The 20,511-nt window shown below is 39.4% G+C and overlaps 1 protein-coding gene across 1 annotated transcript in view; it reads left to right on the top strand.

The window, feature by feature from the left end:
• Window positions 1-6,748: 6,748 nt before the first annotated feature.
• col28a1a (collagen, type XXVIII, alpha 1a) overlaps window positions 6,749-20,511 on the top strand; it is a 41,316-nt gene continuing 27,553 nt past the window's right edge. The window contains exons 1-17 of the mRNA XM_069715131.1: window positions 6,749-6,828; window positions 8,073-8,220; window positions 9,429-9,994; window positions 10,309-10,329; window positions 10,505-10,564; window positions 12,599-12,652; window positions 12,751-12,795; window positions 13,390-13,416; window positions 13,590-13,634; window positions 13,741-13,785; window positions 17,999-18,052; window positions 18,160-18,228; window positions 18,362-18,430; window positions 19,630-19,698; window positions 19,887-19,955; window positions 20,044-20,112; window positions 20,208-20,276. Of these exons, the coding sequence (XP_069571232.1) occupies window positions 8,091-8,220; window positions 9,429-9,994; window positions 10,309-10,329; window positions 10,505-10,564; window positions 12,599-12,652; window positions 12,751-12,795; window positions 13,390-13,416; window positions 13,590-13,634; window positions 13,741-13,785; window positions 17,999-18,052; window positions 18,160-18,228; window positions 18,362-18,430; window positions 19,630-19,698; window positions 19,887-19,955; window positions 20,044-20,112; window positions 20,208-20,276 (1,461 nt within the window). The 5' untranslated portion in view covers window positions 6,749-6,828; window positions 8,073-8,090. The remainder of the gene's footprint in view (window positions 6,829-8,072; window positions 8,221-9,428; window positions 9,995-10,308; window positions 10,330-10,504; window positions 10,565-12,598; window positions 12,653-12,750; window positions 12,796-13,389; window positions 13,417-13,589; window positions 13,635-13,740; window positions 13,786-17,998; window positions 18,053-18,159; window positions 18,229-18,361; window positions 18,431-19,629; window positions 19,699-19,886; window positions 19,956-20,043; window positions 20,113-20,207; window positions 20,277-20,511) is intronic.

The following is a 20,511-nucleotide window of genomic DNA, read 5'->3' as shown; positions in this document are numbered from 1 at the left end:
AAGTACTCATCATTCAGAAGGACCTACTGCAGTTATGTTAGTATGGATTGTTATCATGTAATAATTTGGATGTGATATTTGAAAGTTGCAGTAAATCAAGGTGGAAATAATCCAACTATAAAACAATGGATTTAAGAACTGAACTACCTGCATACACCAGGGTTGGGCAAACACACTTTCTGTCTTTTTACCTTTATATCTTTTATATTGCATTGTATTTTTATATTTCATTTATATTTGATATTTCCCTTGTGTTGCACCGACTTGTCGTACAGTTGTATTACATACAATGACGATAAACTGAATGATAAATGCCCAAAACTTCTGAGCTGTGACAGAAACTGTGATCAAGGAGGAAATTATCTCCATAAAATATAGCTTTAAACTGGTGTATGGATGCGTATATCATTTGAGGAGGAGGTGATAATGTCAGCAGCTGTAAAAGAAGTGTGTCCCTGCTGCGTTCAGCGTGAGGTTGGAAGAGGAGTCGCCTGGAGGAAAGCAGCTGCCGTGTTCCAGCAAGTCAAGACACTGCTGTTATTGTTGCAGCATCTGCTCCATCGGCCTCCACCCACGCAAACTATCGCCTCCATCTCCCACACTTCGTCATGGAAACGTCTTCATCTGCCGTCACTGCTCGTCTCTGTCAAACCCTGCACACACGTTCAATCATCCTTTTGGGTTATGGTTTACTTTGGAAAAAAGAATCAATCATTTTAGAGAATCTCAACGCTGGTCATTTGCTTTAAGGAAACGAGGGCAGAAACATTTAGTTGCTGTGTTTTTATTAATCACTGAAATAACTCATTTACTGGACGCAAATATGTTTTTTTTTTTATCACTTTAAAACTTTTGTTCTGTTTTGGAAAAAAAACAAGATATACAACGTAAATTCCAACCAACAACTTGCTCACAAGTTTATTTTGTCACTGTAGAGTATACTACTCAGTAAACATCAATTCTCCTGAATACAGTATTATTATTAAATTCTTCAGATCAGTGTAGAGCTCAACAACAAGGTATCATCGAAGCTATATTCTGTCGACATCATCTTGAGCTGTAACAAATTTTGATCAGCATTTTTTCTTTCTTTCTTTTGTTTAAAAACTCTCTTATGACATTTCATAAGCTAATTCTGGAAATTACCTTGGCTGTCTGATATGGATGATTCAAAGAGCAACATTTATTTATACCTTTGGCCACTGGGGGGCAGCAGAGCCAGCTGAAAACATAACGTTGATTTACATGTAGACTTTTTCACGGAGGACTTGTAGTCACAGCAGGAAACACATGAGTGAAACACATTTTGTTCATGATGGCTCTGTTCTATGAAATGTCCTGGTGATCCAGACAACATTCATCAGCAACCACAGGGTGACATTGACGTCATTGTAGATGTGTGTCAGCCAATTCATGAATAAAGTCCGATAATCGCTCTTCTTTTATTTTTATTTTTGTCTTTACCAACTTCTGAGAACAATATTTGTCTCTTTATCTGTGGTCACCAGCTAACCAGCAGCGTTTCCCTTCTCTCCTGCAGTTTGGAGGCCACCACTGAATTTATTCGAGCTTTTTGTGCTAAATAAGCTGCCTGGTACACAGGGTTCAGAAAACCAAAACAAGTAACTAAAAGAGGCTGATGAGCTCTGGAGAACGGAGGGCAAATGCACTGAATCTGTGATCATTTAAAATGGGTCTGTCATTGTGTGTGTCACGTTTCACATTATATATACTGTGTGCTCATTTAATCCATTGTTAATATAAACTTATCAATTAGTGCAGCTTTCATTGTGTATCTAACAAATGTTCTGCTTAAAGTTTAGTTTTAATGGGAAAGTAAAACTGTTCAGTAAAATTCTTTGAGTTAGCTGCTCTGTGGGCAGAATGAGGCACATTTCACTGCAGCTTTTACAGACATAAAATGATCTTCATCGTCTTTGGGGGTCGAGACTGTCCACACAAAATCTGTCGTTATTTTTAAATTATCTACACAATTCATTGCGCTCATGCATCACTCTAAGTCTGTTTCTGTCAGGTACGTTAGTCATCATCAGTCATAATAATGTTAATTCCCCTCTTGGAGTTAATCCTTCAGAAGTGTCCTTTTCCTTTGAAGGGCTGATGTTTATGATGCTGTTCTGTTTTCCTTGTTAACCTCGTAGTGACCACAGTAACTACTAGACTGAGCTGTGGATCACAATCTCTGTGTTGAACACATTACCATTCCGCCAAAGGTTATTAGTTTGTATTTTAGATACCACAGTGGACTTTGTGTGTGTGTGTGTGTGTCCCCCCCCCCCCCACACACACACACACTAAAGCTGGCCATGAATAAGCATGATGCAATGTGAGCAGACATGTAAAAAAAAATCCAGTGCATATTTTTCACATGCCTACCAGACCCCGGAGCGAGGCTTTGGGACTGATAGTATGAAGCTGTCACACCTGCCACTGTCTGGAGTGCCACAGGGAGCTTTAACAAATGATCCAAGCATGGCAAGTTGAAGAAGACTTCATACCTGCGAGAACCTCGTGTAAGCATCCACAGGCTCTAAAACTGTCTCTCCAGCCCGGTGCTGCAGCACAGATAGTGACATGTCCCACTTTGAACTTACATTTAGACAATGCTTCTTTTGTAAAAGTTGAACCCAGTCTGGGTGAAGTAGTGCTCGAGGCACAGTGGCTAGAACAAACAGTTTAGATGTCGCTGCTGAATTGTGTGTTATTCATGCTGATTAAGTGTTTCCTTGAATAGATAGATTTCTCTGAATAAATCTCCAACAGTGTCATCAGCAACTGAGTGTAATATTGCTTAATTAAATATGGGTATAGTTGATTTGTAAACGATTGCATTCTGTTTTTATTTCCATTTTACGTCCCAACTTTTTTGGAAACAACTTGACTGTTGAAAGCGACTGTTCCCAAAGTCAAGAATAACTATTTTATGACTAACAACCTCACACACTGGTTTTCAGGTTTCTTCCAAAACTATTGGTATGAATTCTCCTCTCATTCATTTCTTTTCAACATTACTCGTGCATGGGAGCCGCAAGGCCTCCACCAATAGCAGCGCTCCGCATCGCTGCGCTTGTGTCCACTGAGTGTGTCAGCATGCAGCCGTGTGCTCTAGCCCATTGGCCTTATCAAAATATGTTGAGCTACGGCAGGAAGTTCCCTCTGAACTCGCAGTCTGGTATTGGTGTTGTTGCCGCCTGGCTGTGTTGTCTTTAGGCAGAGCTGTCTGCAGACAGTGCCACCACCAGCTTTACCACCAGTCTCTTCCCATACACCCAGCAGCATCAGGCAGGCACCCACGGCTGCTTTCGGACCACATACGAGCACCGCACATTCAAGACAAAAAAACAACCTTTTTGGGGCCCTCAGCAATGGCATTAGGAATGTGGGGTGTTGTACTGAAAAGCCTGACAAAAGGTTTTCCATGTAAGGCTGGCAGCGACATGGTCTTCAGATGGAGCCTGCTCACTTGTCATGCGACTATAAACCTTTTAGTTTTCTTTGAACTTTTCCAACCTTTCATCTAAGTTGTTAAACTGAGCTTGATCGTTCAATCTTTATATTACAAACAGTAGTTGAAAAAACAATCTGCGCTCTTCCTGATCCTGACGCTCCAGTGTGCTGCTGACTGGTTTATGTATATTAAAAATAATTTCAGTCTACATTTTCACCACCAGCTATTCTGAGGAGGTAGTATCCACGCTCCTGACATGACATGAGCAAACTTTATCTGCTGATAAAGATTGGACGAGGTGGTCATCAGCTCCAGTGGACCTTTTGAGTTCAAGTAGCTTTAATACATGTTTAAAGTTGAATAAAAAAGACTTTTAAAAAAAGTGCAAATAAAAGCTTAGGCAGGCAACAAATATATTTTTATGAAATATAGTCAATATTCGAATGCTTCTAGGAACAGTCATGTCCCTAAGAAGACACACATGATGACAGCTTTAAAGCTGCACTAATCAACATTTTTATAATAAGAAAGGATCAAAAGTCTTACTGTATATTGTGAAAACCTTGCACAGAGTGACACACCTGAACTATCTGTGACTCTGCAGTTCCCTTCACCTCCATGGAGCGGTTTAGCTTCTTTCAGCTCATTGTTTTAGTTTTACCGCCCATGGCCTTTTAGTTTGGTTCAGTCTCACAGCTCTCATCAACCTTGTTCACAACAGCAGAGCAGTCTATTCAGTCACAAAGCTCTGATAAACATCAGACACTGTTTCATTATCACCTACCATTAAGCAGCAAACAGACAGTTAGCTACTGTAGCTCGTTAACATAGTTGAAAACTAAACGCAGTATAATTTAACAAAGGTGAAGTGCCATTAACAGATTTTAACACGTTTTTGACCAGCATTTTTGAGAAATAACCATTTTCTGTGTTTAAAAGAAGCTTTTTTAACAACAAATTTCCGAGTGTAGTTTAGTGTGTATGAGGACAAAGTGCTATCAGATTGATATATCATATAAGTTGAGGTTCTCTGAAGGAATGTTTTCTCCAATGTTCCAGGTAATATTTGTTGAATGATTGCTAAGTCTTTGCAGAGCCAGCAGTGGCAGCGCTCAGACATATCAATGATTTATGTCAGGAATTGGGCATGAAGCCTTATCTGCAGCCTGTCTGTTTGAATTATGGGAGCAGCTAATAGAAGTTTCTCCTACTGACATCCTGCAGGTATAGTTTCACAGAACTACTCAACGCTCTCAGGTTACCACTCAGAACACAACTCCATAAAGATTAGCTTCAAAACATCACAAATCGACCTTTTACTCCTCCACACCCCGAATCAACCGTATTTCAGTCTAACCCCAGGAACTGCCCTACTTCTGTCCTCCTCACACTATAAGTCATTTTAAGTGTGCATGTTTTGTATTGGACTGAGCGGGTCATGATTAACGCCGGCTCACATTTTCTGCCCAATGGATGAACCTTTACCTGTACCACTATACGTTTTTCAGTGTATTGGTAACACTTTACAATACTCTGCACAGAAATATAGCAATTACTAAGGAAGGAGCGAGAAAGCACTTGGTAGTCAATGCTTCATTAATTAATAAGTTCCCTGATCCTGCTAACTCCCAGTTCAGCACTATACATAATTCTTAGTTACCTGAGAATCTTTTTTGTATTACCTCAACATTATATTTCTGTGTCCCTGCAAGTGAAATAAAGCATCTTGCTGAGTAATTCTAAAGTATATTCACACCCCTGTCATTTATTGTAACACTGCAGATGCACTCTCTTTAAAAATAAATGTAGTACACATTGTAGACACATTATGTGAAGTGTTCATGTCTTACTGACAGTATACTACATTTATCAATAGTTATTTGACAAGTAATTTAACCAGCAGGGTGTGCTCAATCACTACTGCAGCTCACTTCAAGGCTGTTGGAGCCAAAAGGTACCACCAATCAGACAATTTGAGTTTGGTGTAAGTTAATGATCAACAATATAATTTTGTAAAATTAAAAAACAATATCCTTTTATTTTGTCAGTTACTCCAGCCTGAAACTTAACAGGTCTACTTGAACTGATCTCTCAGGGTCGTTTAAGAAGCTGCTGAGAGGAAGAATCAGGACACCAAGTTCATGGAGAATGTAAACAAGAGATGCTATATGACATCGTTCAATGACATGAGGTAAAAAAAACCTAAATAATATTGATATGCTACCAACAAAAGTGCAAGTGCCTGTGAAAATTGTGAAGGAAACCAGCCGCAGGCCCCTCACACAGGATGTATATGGATTCAAACACAAATGAACCGAAAACAAATTCTTTGCTTTCTTTGGATAACGTCTCTTTCAGGGCAGGCCTTGCTTATTTCAGCAAAAAAAAAAAAAAATGCAAAACCATGTTCTGCATGTATTCCAACAGCATGGCTTAATAGTAGTACTGTATGCTCAAAGTGAGCATATATATTTGATAAAACAATACATTTAAATATGGGTTTACATGATTTACAAATAATTACATTCTGTTTTTATTTACATTTTACACAGCATCCCAACTGTTGTTTTTTTTTAGAAATGGGTTGTACACAATTTATTTTACAGCTGTAGTTACTAGTTAGTGTGCAGACGTTTTCCATCCAGCTCCTGTGACAGATTGACCAGCTAAGCAGCTAGCATCGACTGCACATGAAAAAGGTGCGCTAATATGCTCCTAACATGTAGTTTAGTTCTATTTAATCATGTTTTTTGGTCATTATTATTATTGTTACAGTAGCTGCTACTGCTCTACATTTTAAATTCAGGGTGTTTTGGAAAAACATTATAACCTTGCTTTTGGTGCTTCTTCTTAAAATAAAAAAAATAACAAATTGGATTACTTCTTGCCACCCATACGTTTTAATTGTAGTATTCAATGCTCTATTTATGAATACAGTAGTGTAGAGCATTTGGTCACTTTATCCCAGACAGTAGCAACAAAGTGATGCAGTGTTAGTTTGTTTCCAGAGAGATGCCTTGCAAAATAAATGCAGAGAATCTGTCATTCAAAGTGTTGGAGCTTTGTAGAACAACACACACCCTTTTTAAATATAGGTTACTACAAATGCCATAATGAAGTTATGACTGAAATGTAATTCTAACTGTATGTTAATGTAATACACTCGTGCCTTGTCCCTTAAGTAAGGTTTTATTGCGAAGGCAGTGACGGGAAGCTGGCGCTGTTGCAGAGTGTCTGTCTTGTCAGCGGTGCTCTGCTGCAGGTTGGACTCCAGGCGGCTCGACAGAAGCAGCTGCAGCAGAACAGACGACTTCATCTCTGATGGATTAACCTCCAGCTCTTCTTTCATCAACACGCAGGTACGGGACCTTACGACAAATTACGTGATGTGTGACGCAGACTCAAAACTCTTTAAATCATATAGTCTGCTGCAGTTCAACTCTTGAGCAGCATATTCATATTATTATTATTGCTGCTGCTGCTGTTGTTGTTGTTGTTGTTGTTTTTAGCCAGTTATTAGTGCAGACACACCATACCTGTAATTTCGACATTATTTTGTGTAGCAACAGGAGCAGCAAAGTAAAGCAGCTGTACTTCTATAAAACATTTGATTCCTGTGTATAATTGAAATATTGCGACAACAATGTAATTAGTATAATGAATAGCAGGAATGGGGTAGTTATAGTTGGAGTAGTAGATTACGTATTTTAGAATGTACCCGTGGGCCTATTACACCAGATATTAATAAGATCAGATATAGCGGTAGCAATAATTATATCAGTATACTGATATAACTTTTTACTAACTGCAGTAGTGATGAGGGCAGTAGAAACAATATTCTATCATTGTATGAGTCATTTTTATGTCATAATATCCGTTTTTGAGATGTTGTCAGTGTCTGAATTAATTAACCAGGGAACGGTTTCTGTTTCTGACACAGATTTACTGTATTGATATAAATCACTGCTGATTGTGGACTTGCCCACAATAATGGAAACACAGAATAAACAGCTTTTTAAAGACACTTCCGGATTTTGTTTTATTGTCTTCCAGTATATATGATGCTGTACTGTCTGACCCTAATATACTAGCAGCAGTAGGTGTCTATTTGTTGTGGTAATTATTTTGTTGCAGTCATGGCAGTGTTCATTGTACTCGGAGCAGCAGATGTTAGGTTAGGTTAGGTTAGGTTAGGTTAGGTTAGGTTAGGTTAGGTTAGGTTAGGTTAGGTTAGGTTAGGCTAGGTTAGGTTAGGTTAGGTTAGGTTAGGTTAGATTAGGTTAGGCTAGGTTAGATTAGGTTAGGTAGATGTATCAGAAGTATTGATAAAAAACAGCAGCAGTAGTGATTCGTACTGTAAAAGCAGCCATAGAGGTGACAGTAATGATGTCAACCAGCAGAGAGCAGATAGCTGAGGCCACAGACTAAAGTATCTTCATCATCATGGGACAGACCAGATCCAACTGTAGATCCAGGGAGCACTTTGAATCCTGTCTCCCTCCTGTGTCCATGTCACGTCACTGCAGCTCTCCTACCTTTCACTAACAGTGGACTGAAGTCATAGCAGCACAATCTACCACTAGAGCTGCTCTCTTCTCTGCAGGCCAAGCAGCTGGACTCTATGATGACGTTGCGGTGGCTCATGAAGGTTTTGATTCTTACTCTGGCGCTGTCCGGCCCAACCCGAGGCCAAAAGAGAAGGAGGAAGGGACAAAGAGATGACAACCAGGTCATCGTTAATGAGGCCAAAAGTAAGTGTTGTAACATTGATCATAGCTATACATCACCTTGGCCATAGATATGCTGCTCATGGAGAAGTTGGGCACTGATGAAAATGTAAAAACTATCTCCAATGACGCATGAGCCATGTAGAAATGTTGATGTGTCGGGGATTTGTGTGTGTTATGTGTGTTTATTGTAATGCTCTGTTTGACTGCAGAGGTGATGTATATATGCATATGTATGTTATAGCTCGGGACACATATGATTTCATTGTGACACCATGGTCCATCTGGTAATATTTCTCTATGAATCCTCAGCGGACTGTGATTATCCAGCATGACACTGTTGAAAATTAGAGCCTTTCCAATGCTGGAGCTTTGAGACCTACACCACAGATGGAAAACGCACTGATATGTTTTTAGCAAAGTAGCAAAACTATAATGTAGAAATGCGCTGAACAAGTCAATGTCTTGTTTTATTAAAAAAAAAAAAACACACACCTACAAACAAATGTGTAATATATCATTTGTAATTATAGCACTACATTGTATGTTGCAGTTGTTAAAGTAGGGTTATAGGGCTGCTAGGAAGCGTCATCCATAGAAATATATAGTCATCATTTGTTGATTCTATTTTGTGTTAATCTGAATCTGTAACTAAATCTGCCAAAATAAAAGTAGTGGAAGGAAAAGTACAATATTTTCCTAGAAAAAGTAATGCGATAGAAAGATGAAAATACCGCAACATGTATTGACCAGTACCTATAGCTATGTTTAAGAATAAAGTAAAATAAATCAAATATTAATACACTAGATGTTATTGATATCTGTTAATTATTATAAATATTTAAACATTTTAAAGAAAGATCTGTACTTAAATGTATTGATACTCATATAAAAGTGTCGATAGCAATATATCTGTAATAAACCAGTATGATGTGATGATACTGGCAGGGCCAGTCTGTTGGTGAAGCTTTGAAGTTGTCTTGTTGTTCCAGGAGAACAACTGAAACATTACAATTTGACCAAAATAATCAACAATCTCTATCCACTCGTTCTAAAGCTTCTGGTCAGTGGTTGTGAAGATGTCTTGTTCTGGACTCAAGTGGTGGATGGGTGGAGGGATCAGTTCTTAGGATCAGTTGCTGGAGAAACAATGGACTTTTTGAAATATACAGATGTGTACTTTGTCTAGCTTCTGCTGGAAGGTAAACCTCCATCTCTTCCTTCCTGCCTAGTCCTGATCTGTCCAGTGGAAATCATGTTCATCGTGGACAGTTCAGAAAAAGCCAAATCTCTACTGTTTGAACGACAGAAGGAGTTCATCCTGCGCTTCAGCACCAAGCTCATGCAGCTCCACTCGGCCGGCTGGCGTGTGCGGCTGCGCCTGGCCGCTCTGCAGTACAGCAGCACCGTGCTGGTGGAGCACAACTTCAGAGACTGGCAGGACCTGGACGTCTTCCACAGCCGGGTGGTCTCCATGACCTTCATCGGTCACGGCACTTACTCTGCATACGCCATCACCAATGCCACCAAGGTGTTCAGCCACGAGACGTCCCCCAGCAGCCTGAGGGTGGCGCTGTTGATGACGGACGGAGCCGACCACCCACGAAGCCCCAGCGCTGTCATGGCTGCTGCTGAGGCCAAACAGCACAACATCCGAGTGTTCACCATCAGGCTGTCCGGGCTGCCCAGGGACGGCAACATGGGGACAAAGCTGCGGTCCATCGCCAGCGCCCCCCCACAGCAGCATGTCCTCAGCCTCACTGACAGCCAGCTGGACAACAGACTCTTCAATGAACTGGTCAGTGATGTCTTATAATCTGCTCATCATTGAGACTGACACGATGATGAAGTTGTTACACAGACTACTGACATTCAGAGGGAGTACAGACGGTATAAACATACACATACAGTACTCGCACTGGACGACCCGGAAATATGCATTCAAAAAAAGAAACTAATAGTAATTAAAAGAGAAATAGAGAAAAGAATATACAATAAGGACAAATTTTTAAGAATAAACTGTGAAAGCGACCATTCAAAAGTTCTACAGATGCACTCCACTGATTGCCTGTTAAATAATATTTTGTTTGTTTCTTTATTTTCTTCTTTTAGAACACGGTTGTTAAAACTGGGGTAAGTAAGACGAGATTGTTGAATAATACACTAATTATCTGAGTAAATATATTCAAATAATCGTTGTGTATTTGGAATTTTATTTGCATTTTTTTCTTGTACTTTGTTCGAAAAAGAAAAAAAAATATCATTAATGTAATAAGATATTTTGTTGTTTTCCATGTCTTTATTTCAGTGCCCACAGCCCAAAACCTGCCTGTGTGAGAGAGGGGAGCGGGGTCATCCTGGAGGTCTGGTACGTCTGTTAGTGCACGCCCATAGGGACGTCACCATCCCAGATATTTGGACGTTTTTACGAATACAGTACTATTTAAATACCATGATTCTCTTGAACAAATTCAATACAAAAAAAAGCTATAAAATGGATATAGTTTGTCTCTTACTAAAAATAAAAAACTGTTGCATGTATTATGTTAGCCTAAACAACCTTTGTGAACGTTGAGTGGATCATTGCTACAGCGATGCAGCGGCAACAATTCCCTAAAACTAATAATACCATTTCAGGATGTTGTTAATATATATTATATTAAATTAATGACTGGAACGCTCACACCTTGAATTCTGCGAACAGATCTGGATGTCTGTCTTTGAGCTGCTCAAATAAGTTTGAAGTGTTTCCTTATTTTGTTCCAGACGCTGTGTGACTTGTTTGTATTCTGGCTTTTAGTTTTCTATGACTGGTCTCCGATAATCCGACTCAAACGCAAAATATCTCCAGACTCGTGGTGTTTTCTCTTTGAGAACCAGTGGACCCTCCCACGTGTTGTTGCTCCTGTCCAGTATCTCCAGCATCTCCAGTACCACAGGAAGATGAATAGAAAAGTATCAGCATGTTTTTCATATTTTGGAATCATTTTTCTGTGAATGAGGCAACCAGACCAGATGTAGTTTGTTAATCTCTTTACTGGATGACAGGAGTCTCACTACTGACTAGTAGAGGATGTGTTTCTTCTTTACATCCAACACTGTTAAAATTTGGGATCGAAAAAACTATTGTAATAATTGTGGTATTCTTACAATCATATCGTTAGTGGAATCAAAAATGTATGTACAGTATATATTAAAAGACTTCGATCCGTTTTTTAAAAATCAAGCTGGAATTATAAAAATGGTGAGAAGATTTCATGGAGACCTTCATATTAGATTATGACATAAATTGTGCCTAATAATCAAAACTCATTTTGACCCAGTGGTTGATCTAAAAGGGAGGTCAGGTGGTCCCCTGTAAGCACTAGAGTAGAAACTATCAAGGTCTGGACAATAAACCTCGTATGATCTGCTCATACTGTATGTATCTGCACCATGTGTCTGTTACACGCATAAATTTACACAATCCACAAGTTTCTAAAAATTAACGTCCAGCCAACCAATCAGCCAAAAGCTCAACTGTAATTTAGCAGGAAGTGAGGCGACATGATAAAGAAAATAAAAGGAAACTGGTGTGTAAAGAAGGTACATTTATTCATGTATATTGACTGACTTTGGAAACAGCAGTTTCTCAAAACAACCCCGACTCTCGGTCCACTAACGAGCTTTTTCTGGAGCTTTCAGTCATCTCTTGCCTTGGGTTGGGACTGTTTGGTCCAACTATGTTGATCCTGACTTTAAGTGATATTACCCAGCCGTTGTATTATTCTGTAGAATAAAATCTCTACTGTATTTCATTGACGAACTTGCTAACAGCTGCTTTGCACCAAAGTGATGAACAGGTGAAAAGATCCAACTGATCAGCTGATCAGGACAAATTCAACTTCTCTCATTAACAAAGTGGATAAGAGCTGCTGATATCTTACAGACTGGCCTGTTGTGGTCCAGCCAACTGCAGGTTGACAGTAACTTCTTGAGCCACACTGAGCCCAGTAAGTTTCACATAGGGACTTGTTATACCTCGATTGCCAGGCGGTCTCCACTAGCAGGTGCATCTGGCCTTTTTCCAAAGCAATACAGGGAAGAGACGTGAAAGACCAGGGAATGTTTCCCACAATGCAAGTGTAGCAGGTGATGAGAGTGCTGTTTTCTCTGGCAGTGCAACCAAAGAGAGGCCCTTAGAAAGACGCAATGGTTAAGGATGGAGGATTAGCCGAGAGCAAACACACCGGCTGGGATGATCTGAGAAACTGCTGCACTGAGGTGCAGGTTTGTGTTGGAGCGGGGTTACAGAAAGGTCACGCCGAGAATGCCCTACCTCACTTTAACATACACCAGTCAAAACTAAAAAGGGGCCCAAATATTCTCATTCTGCACAATATTTCCCTTTACTTTCATCTAGGGGAAACCAGGCGAACCGGGGTCTGATGGAGCTCCAGGTCCAAAGGGATCTCGGGTAAATCTCTATTGTTTCCATAATCCAGCGCTGGTAACGGAAAGAATTGCATGAAGTGTTGTTTGATGTGCTGTTTTGTCTGGGCTCGGTCACTGTAGGGGGAAGCTGGTATTAATGGACGTCCAGGAATGGAGGGCCTTGAGGTAATCATCACATACTTTCCTCTCGCCTGGGCTGTTGGTTTTCAGCACATTGTGTTGATATGAGTAATTTGACAGTGTATTTTCAACCCTTTGGATTGAATAGACCTCTCTTCAGGTTTCAGGTTAGGTCTACTTTACACTTGAAATGGTGAAGAAAGTGTAACATTCAAGGAAATATATTAATTTGCTTTCTTGCCGAGATTGAGATGAGAATTCAATACCTTCAAAAATACTCCTAGCTTCTAACTTCTAAAATTCACAAGTATCACGTTGTAACTCATGTTTGTACACAAAGAAACGTAAAAAGGACAGTTTGTGGGGGAGTTATTTCTTGATAAAGATATCATCGAGGTCTGTACGGTGACAAATGTATTCGTTTGCTTCTGAAGTTTTTTAAATGTCTATAAACTAGCAACTGCTTCAACAACCAATATGATATAGCCAGACGTTTGGCCAACCACTAACCAGCATGTAAAGAGAGGACAGAAAGTAAAGTTAACTTTGGGTGGTTGACAGACATTCTTTTATATTGAAGTGATGTTCATTGGACAGTCCACTATCTGATGGGAAAGCTTTAAATGTTTCATTTTATAGGGACGCCTAGGGAGCAAAGGAGAAAAGGTATGTATTATTGTTATTATTATTATTATTATTATCAATTACAGTTTTTATTTAGGACAAATTCCCCTTAAAGAACATAAATAGTCCATTCTGACTTGGCTCAGTGCCCAGATCAGAATTTTTTTTGGTATTGAGCTTGACTTACCTCTTTTCTAACTGGTTGTATTTTCCAGGGAGAACAGGGTGAATGTGGTGCCGCCGGTAAAAAGGGTGAACAAGTAGGCTTCATGTTTTGTATTTTTTTTTTTTTAATTGACATGATGACTGAGTGCTGTTGCAGAGTGCTGTATATAAAAGCAGTGATATTGTTTTGTTAATCCACAGGGTTCAAATGGACCTCTTGGCCCCCAAGGCCCCAGAGGAGAGCAGGTGAAGTTTATACCATTTATCCTAGTAACCAATGTTCTTTACACTTTGTTGAATGTATAGTTACAGAACATTTGAAACATCAGTATAGCCTAACACAATCCTGTACAACAGCTCTGCCAAGAATCCTATTTTCATAAAGCTTATCAACGTCAAACCTTTGGTGACATTTACACAAAGGCAAAAATGTAATTTTTTTCCTCCTTATGTACAACTCTGTTTCCAGAAAAGTTGTCACACCGTGTAAAATGTAAATAACAACAGAATACAATGATTTGCAAAGCATTTAAACCCATATTTAATTGAAAATAAAACAAAGGCAACATATCAAATGTTGCAACTTTGACCTATTTTTGTTTTTGGAAAATGTATTTTGACTATAATGGCAGCAACACGTTTCAAAAAAGTTGTGACAGGATCATGTTTACCACTGTACTGCATTCTTTTAACAACACTCTGTAAACATTTGGGAACTGAGGAGACCAGTTTCTGGAGTTTTGAAAGTGAAATGTCCCATTCTTGCTCGATATAGGATTTCAGCTGCGCATTTCCTTTGTCGTATATACCAGATGTTTTCAATGATTGACAGGTCTGGACTGCAGGAGGCCAGTTTATCAACAGACTCTTCTGCTACAGAGCCATGCTGTTGGAATATGTGCAGAATGTGGATTGGCATTGTTTTGTTGAAATAAGAAAAGATTTCCCTGAAAAAGATAACAAGCTGGGGTGTCTCTCTCCTATTTCGCCCAGATAATGGTTTCTTCTTTGGAGAGTTTTAACCTGCATTTGTGGACGCAGCGATGAACTGTGTTCACAGACGATGGTTTTCACAAGTGTTCCTGAGCCCATGCAGTGATTTCCACTCCAGAATAGTCTGTTTTTAATGCAGTGCTGCCTGAAGGCCCGAAGATCTCCACCATCCAATATTGGTTTCCAGCCTTGTCCCTTGTGTTCAGAGATTTCTCCAGATTCTCTGAATCTTTTAATGATATTATGAACCGTAGATGAGATGCAATTTTAAGTTGAGGGACATTTTTCTTAAATTGTTGTTAAATTTGCCCATAGTCTTTTACCAAGTAGTGTACCTCTCTGTCTTCAATGCTGAGAGACTTTGCAGCCCAATCCCAATTTCCACCATCACAGACTTTGAGGGTTTAGGGCAGCCCCACTGTCAAATTGTCAAGTTCCTTCGGGCTCTCAGGCAGACATTTTGAGCCCTTTTAGTCCACCTTCCCGCATGTCTAACTTTGCCTAAGAGAACTAACGACGGTTCATAACAAAATTGGTGACGTATTAAACGTGGTTGTCACGGAGCACAAAGCAAAAAAAAAAAATATTGTTGCACTATTTGCCCAGCGCAGTATTTCACAGAATGGTGAACCCCTCCACATCTTCATGGCTGCCAGACTCTGCCTCATGGGATGCTCTTTTTATACCCAATAATGTTACCGACCTGTTGCCAGGTAACCTAATTAGTGGTGAGATGTTTCACCAGGTGTCTTTTTAAAAAAAAATATTTACGCAACTTTTCCAGTCTTTTGTTGACCCTGTCCCAACTCTTTTGAGACGTGTTACTGGCATCAAATTTAAAATGAGCAGATATTTTTCATTAAATGTCTTTGGTCTACTTGCAGTTAAATATGGGTTTACATGATTCCCAAATCATTGCATTCTGTTTTTATTTACATTTTACACAGCGTCCTAACTTTTTGGGAAACGGGGTTGTACATCTATTTAAGTAATTGTAGTACGCAGCATCTTCATTGAACGTGACATGGTCAGTAACTTTTACAAAATAGTGAGGAGTTTTAATACGCATAAGAAATCAGCTGAACCAAAATTACTGGAGTGGTTGAATATTTTTCATACAGACTTGAAGCAGGTGGAAACAACTAATCTTGCTCTGTCTAAAGTTCAGGAACATAAAACATGGTATGTTTTTATGTATTCTGTACACAGACAGATGTTTAAAAAGACAAACCAACTGGTTTTAGAAGTTTTTGTGCTGGGACAGTTTTTGTCCGTTTTTGCAGTCAGCTGCAGTGACTGCATCCTCCCAAAAAAAGCAAGGTTACCAGGTTTGCTAACATCGTGCCTAAAGTGAGAACAAAACCAAGAACCTGCACTCACTGATCTGGCATTGTGTGCTAGTTGTCTATCAAGAATTTGTTCCAGCAGGTGACTCATCCACAAACTGTTAGCTAATGACCAATAGAAGTGTTGAAGGGTATATTTCTAAACTTTGGATGGTATCAGGTTAGCTGTTTCCCTCAAATTCCAGTCTTTATGGTAACACAAACCATGTCCTGACTCCAGCTCTGCACTAAACTCACAGACATTGATTCTCACTCTCATAATAAAGTGAATATGTTGAATCAACCTTAAAAAATATTTATCAAAGTGTGGGCTTCATATTGACCTAATGTAGACTAGAATTTCAGTTGGTGTTTGTGCTTCTAAACTGGCCCCGACCTTCAAAGTAGAATTTAAAAGCCTGATATTCATATTATGGAGTAAACCTTTGAAACAGACACGTTTTGGGTGTGTGGTCAAATTGAAAGATTCCTGTGTCCCCCCACATCCGCACCGAAACAATTAGTGCTGCAGTGAAAGCTACACACTCTGAGGCCATCTCCTGCTCTGCACTTGTGGAATGTGAGTTGTGGATTAGGTCTTATCCCCTTCCTAATGTAGCCTTTCTAAAGCAGGGAATCCAAGCTTGCAATGTTTGGTTGTAGTCTTTGGGCAGACGTGGTCCCAGAGGATTAAGATTTGGGCACATATTATCCATTCCCTCTTCTTAAATGCTTGTTGCCCCTTTCAGCATCAGGAGAGCAACAGCAGCCATCGTCAGAGTCTGACCAAGAGTCTGTCTCCAGTTCCCATGAAATCTACCTATACACACACACACACACACACACACACACACACACACACACACACACACACACACACACACACACACACACACACACACACACACACACACACACACACACACACCATTGTGAGGAACGCTACACACACTATCAGGGGTTTATTCATGTATCTGTCATAGCACATATCCCCCATCAAAATATTAGCATCCACCAGTCCTTATACAGTCTTAAACAGTATTTTATGTCCGACAGATGATACATTTGTTTCCGTTTAAAGGACCAGTTGTTTATTTCCTGGAGTTTTCCCTGGTGGAAGCAAGGTGTCACAGAGAGGGGCAATAGCGGCGCCCATAATAGGATCATCTTCCAGGAAAGCATTCATGTTATTGAACTTGTTGGCGAACATGAAAAGCGGTGTAAAACAGGAGTTCTTGATATTTGTCTGTCGAGCACACCTTCAGAAGCCAAAAAAAGATCTGGTTTTCATGTGCTCAGTGTCTTCATCAGCTTAGCATATCTTGTTTTATTTCTTAAACTGTGTTAAGCAAATCTTATTAAGTCCTTACCATTGTGTTGACTCCTTGCAGATGAACAACTAACTGACAAGCTCTCTGTTCACAAAGTATTACTTACCTGTTTGCTGCACAATTAACCAACATGGAACCTGTATGTTGGCCTCAGCCTGACACCAAATATGAAATCCATCCAATATGACCATGTTCACTTTAAGAAACTGTCACTGACCAGCACACAGACCAGACTTCAATGTGAAGGAGTGAGCCTAAGTAAATTACTCTTAAAGCTTTCAATCCAATTAATTTATTAACAACAGCAATGTGATCCAAACATCATTCATGTTGTGGTGTTCACAAATAATTTTGAATCAGGAGCTTTGATTGTAAATAATTGACTTCCCAATTAAGCTTCCGTGTGTAAATTGACCGAATCTTTTGTGCATTAATGCCTCAGTGTCACACTCTGTGACCTCGCATGGCTCGTAGATTACTGAACCAGATGAGTAGATGAAAAGGATTTTGAATTGTTTCCTCTTTATGTGTGATTTTATTGCAATTCATGTGTAATTAACCGGAGTGCCTTCTATATTTTATGGCTGAGATCGGCTGTTGCGTCATGACATGCGCCAACTGACACGACACCAGACAGGAGTCTATACTCTTTCTTTCTTTCTTTCTTTCTTTCTTTCTTTCTTTCTTTCTTTCTTTCTTTCTTTCTTTTCTTTTCTTTTCTGTCTTTCTTTTGTCTTTCCATTATATTTTTATATTATTTATGAAATCAATTTTGCTCACTTGCCCTTTTGTGTTTTGCTCCTGGCCCAGGGATCCAGAGGGGCATTGGGAGACCAGGGTGCAGAGGGAGCATCTGGTTCTAAAGTAAGACTGGATCTAGATCTGAAGTCTCAGATATTTCAAACTACTTGGTATGCTCACAAATTAACAATATGGGCAAATCTCTACGTTTATTTTACTCCCCCTTAAAGGGTGAGCGAGGACCAAGGGGTGCACCTGGAGCCCCAGGAGATAACGGCATTGGATTCCCTGGCCCCAAGGTAAATTTAGGTTTAGTATTATACTTGATTAAAAAAGGTACATTACCTGTCAAAGGGGGAGGAGGGGGGGGGGGTCCAGTTCATGTCCTGCCTACTTCAAAGTTTATTCTCTAATCTAAATGTTATTTTTCAGGGTGACAAGGGGAACCAAGGAAGAGCAGGTCCTCCTGGACCAGTGGGTCTGGGTGAACCAGGGATGCCGGTGAGTTAACAACACTGAGTGCATATATATTATTGCAGAATGTCCTGTGTTTGTTTAATATAATATAAACATTTAAAATAAAGCCTCATAATTCACTTCACTTCAGTTTTCTTCAGTATTCTTCATATAGATATTTTGTTCCATCCAAAATTACAAAACTTTCACTGTACTTTTAAATGGGTTAAAATACTGTATATAGAATAAAAAAACAGTGGATCATTTCTGTGTTTACTTACTTTGAAAACAGACATTTCTAAAATGATGTATAAATCAGGTTGTTTGGAGAGCTGCAGGGAGCTTGTGCTTTGTGTCGATCCTCCTTTCCCTCAATCTTTACAACAAAGGTTCACAGTGCAAAGTTAGCACGAGTTATGGAGCCACAATTGCCACATTAATGAAAAAAGGCCAGGGTTATCTAAACTGGAATTGTCCTTAAGCAGTGCTTACTTTTCCAGTGGTTCCAATTTTCCATTTTCCAGTTATTCATTTTTATATAATAATTTAAATTATTTGCTTTGCTTCCATATGTCTTAACCTTTCCAAAAGTAAATGTCTAATATTTTTGGATTCATTATTGCTACATTTTGAGAAATACACCAGGTGTAAATAAACTGGAGATATTTTACTTGAAAACCATCCTGCTTATTCTTTTGTTGTTGTTTTGATCTTCCTTCAAGGTTCTTTCAACCGTTGCAGTTTCAAAACTTTGAAATTTTTTGTCATGAAACAACACAATATCATTTGTTAGGATTGTTTATCCATGATAGTAGTGGTGTCTGAATCGGATTTTCTATTTTAATTTTGGAACCCTTAAAAATATTTAAAATCAGCTTTATGAAATTTAAATTGTTGAAATCTGGGAAATTTAGATAACGGGATCTAAACCACATAAAGGGCTTTCAATGTAAAATACTCCAATCCGTTTACGTGATCTTTTAATTTCAATGTTAAGACTTTGGTTGCATCTAGAAAAGGTGTTGCATTGACAGGACCAGCGGATCAGTGGATCTGAAATGTTAATACATGTGTACCCACAAGGGGTAAATGTAATTTTTTTTTATATAGATATTTGGTGACTTGACAATTTGATACAAAACAAGAAGTACAGAAATGAAATTGCATTTGTCAATACAATGAAGCAGATCTTTCAACAATTACATTTGATGAAGTTATTAATATCTTCGTGTTGATGGGTTTAGGGTTCAGCAGGGCCTTCAGGGACTCAAGGGTCTCCAGGGTTCCCAGGTGAGGGACTGCAAGGGCCCAAGGTAAGTTCCATAGAGTGACATAGAGGTTCACTACATTAAGAAAGTTTTTGTAATTATTATTTCTAATTAAGTTTTAAAGTTTAAGAATTAAAGAGACGGTGCGCTCCAATGACCGCTGACTCCTCTGGTTTAATAAAGTGAAGATGTGAAGATTATGGTTGTATGTTTTAACTCTATGTTTCTTACAGGGTGACAGAGGCTACGACGGCCCCAAGGGCAGTCGGGGACCTCCGGGAGTCGGGTACAAAGGTGATAAGGTATGTTATCTGTGACTGAGATTGACAACACATATTGTGTAAAGTGCAAAGCTGTGATACTGTAAAGGTTGACCTGCCTGACCCTCAGGGAAACACAGGAGGCCCAGGGCTGCCAGGTCTAGTGGGATTTCCAGGGGCGGGCATCCAAGGAGAAAAGGCAAGGCTAAGGAAAATGTCCTGGATTTGCTTCCTGTATTTATTCTTTATTTGTGTAACTACAGTTTAAATTCAAATTTTTCTCACTGGCTTTAGGGGGACCAGGGTCCTGCTGGGCCCTCTGGTCCCAGAGGACCTCCGGGACTGGGAATAGTTGGACCAAAGGTTAGTAGCGAAGTATCAGTAGAAAGTTAACACTGTGGATTTTATATTACAGACATTAGTAATACATGGAGAACCTGCCAAAGGACTAAAATACAAGTATATAATCGTAAATATTAAATGTGAAATTGCTTAATGCATAAAAAGCCCCTGTGTGAGTGTAATGTATACAATGGTATTAGATTATTAGAACTCATTCATTAAAGGTTCAGTGTGTCGGATTTCAGGGAATCCAATG

Source organism: Brachyistius frenatus, unplaced genomic scaffold (assembly GCF_029030835.1).
Source record: "Brachyistius frenatus isolate BFR_SWC_R1_liver_20210118 unplaced genomic scaffold, ASM2903083v1 Contig_138, whole genome shotgun sequence".
Lineage (NCBI taxonomy): Eukaryota > Metazoa > Chordata > Actinopteri > Embiotocidae > Brachyistius > Brachyistius frenatus.
Note: the sequence above shows the minus strand (reverse complement) of the source record. Positions and strands in the feature narration are given on the sequence as shown.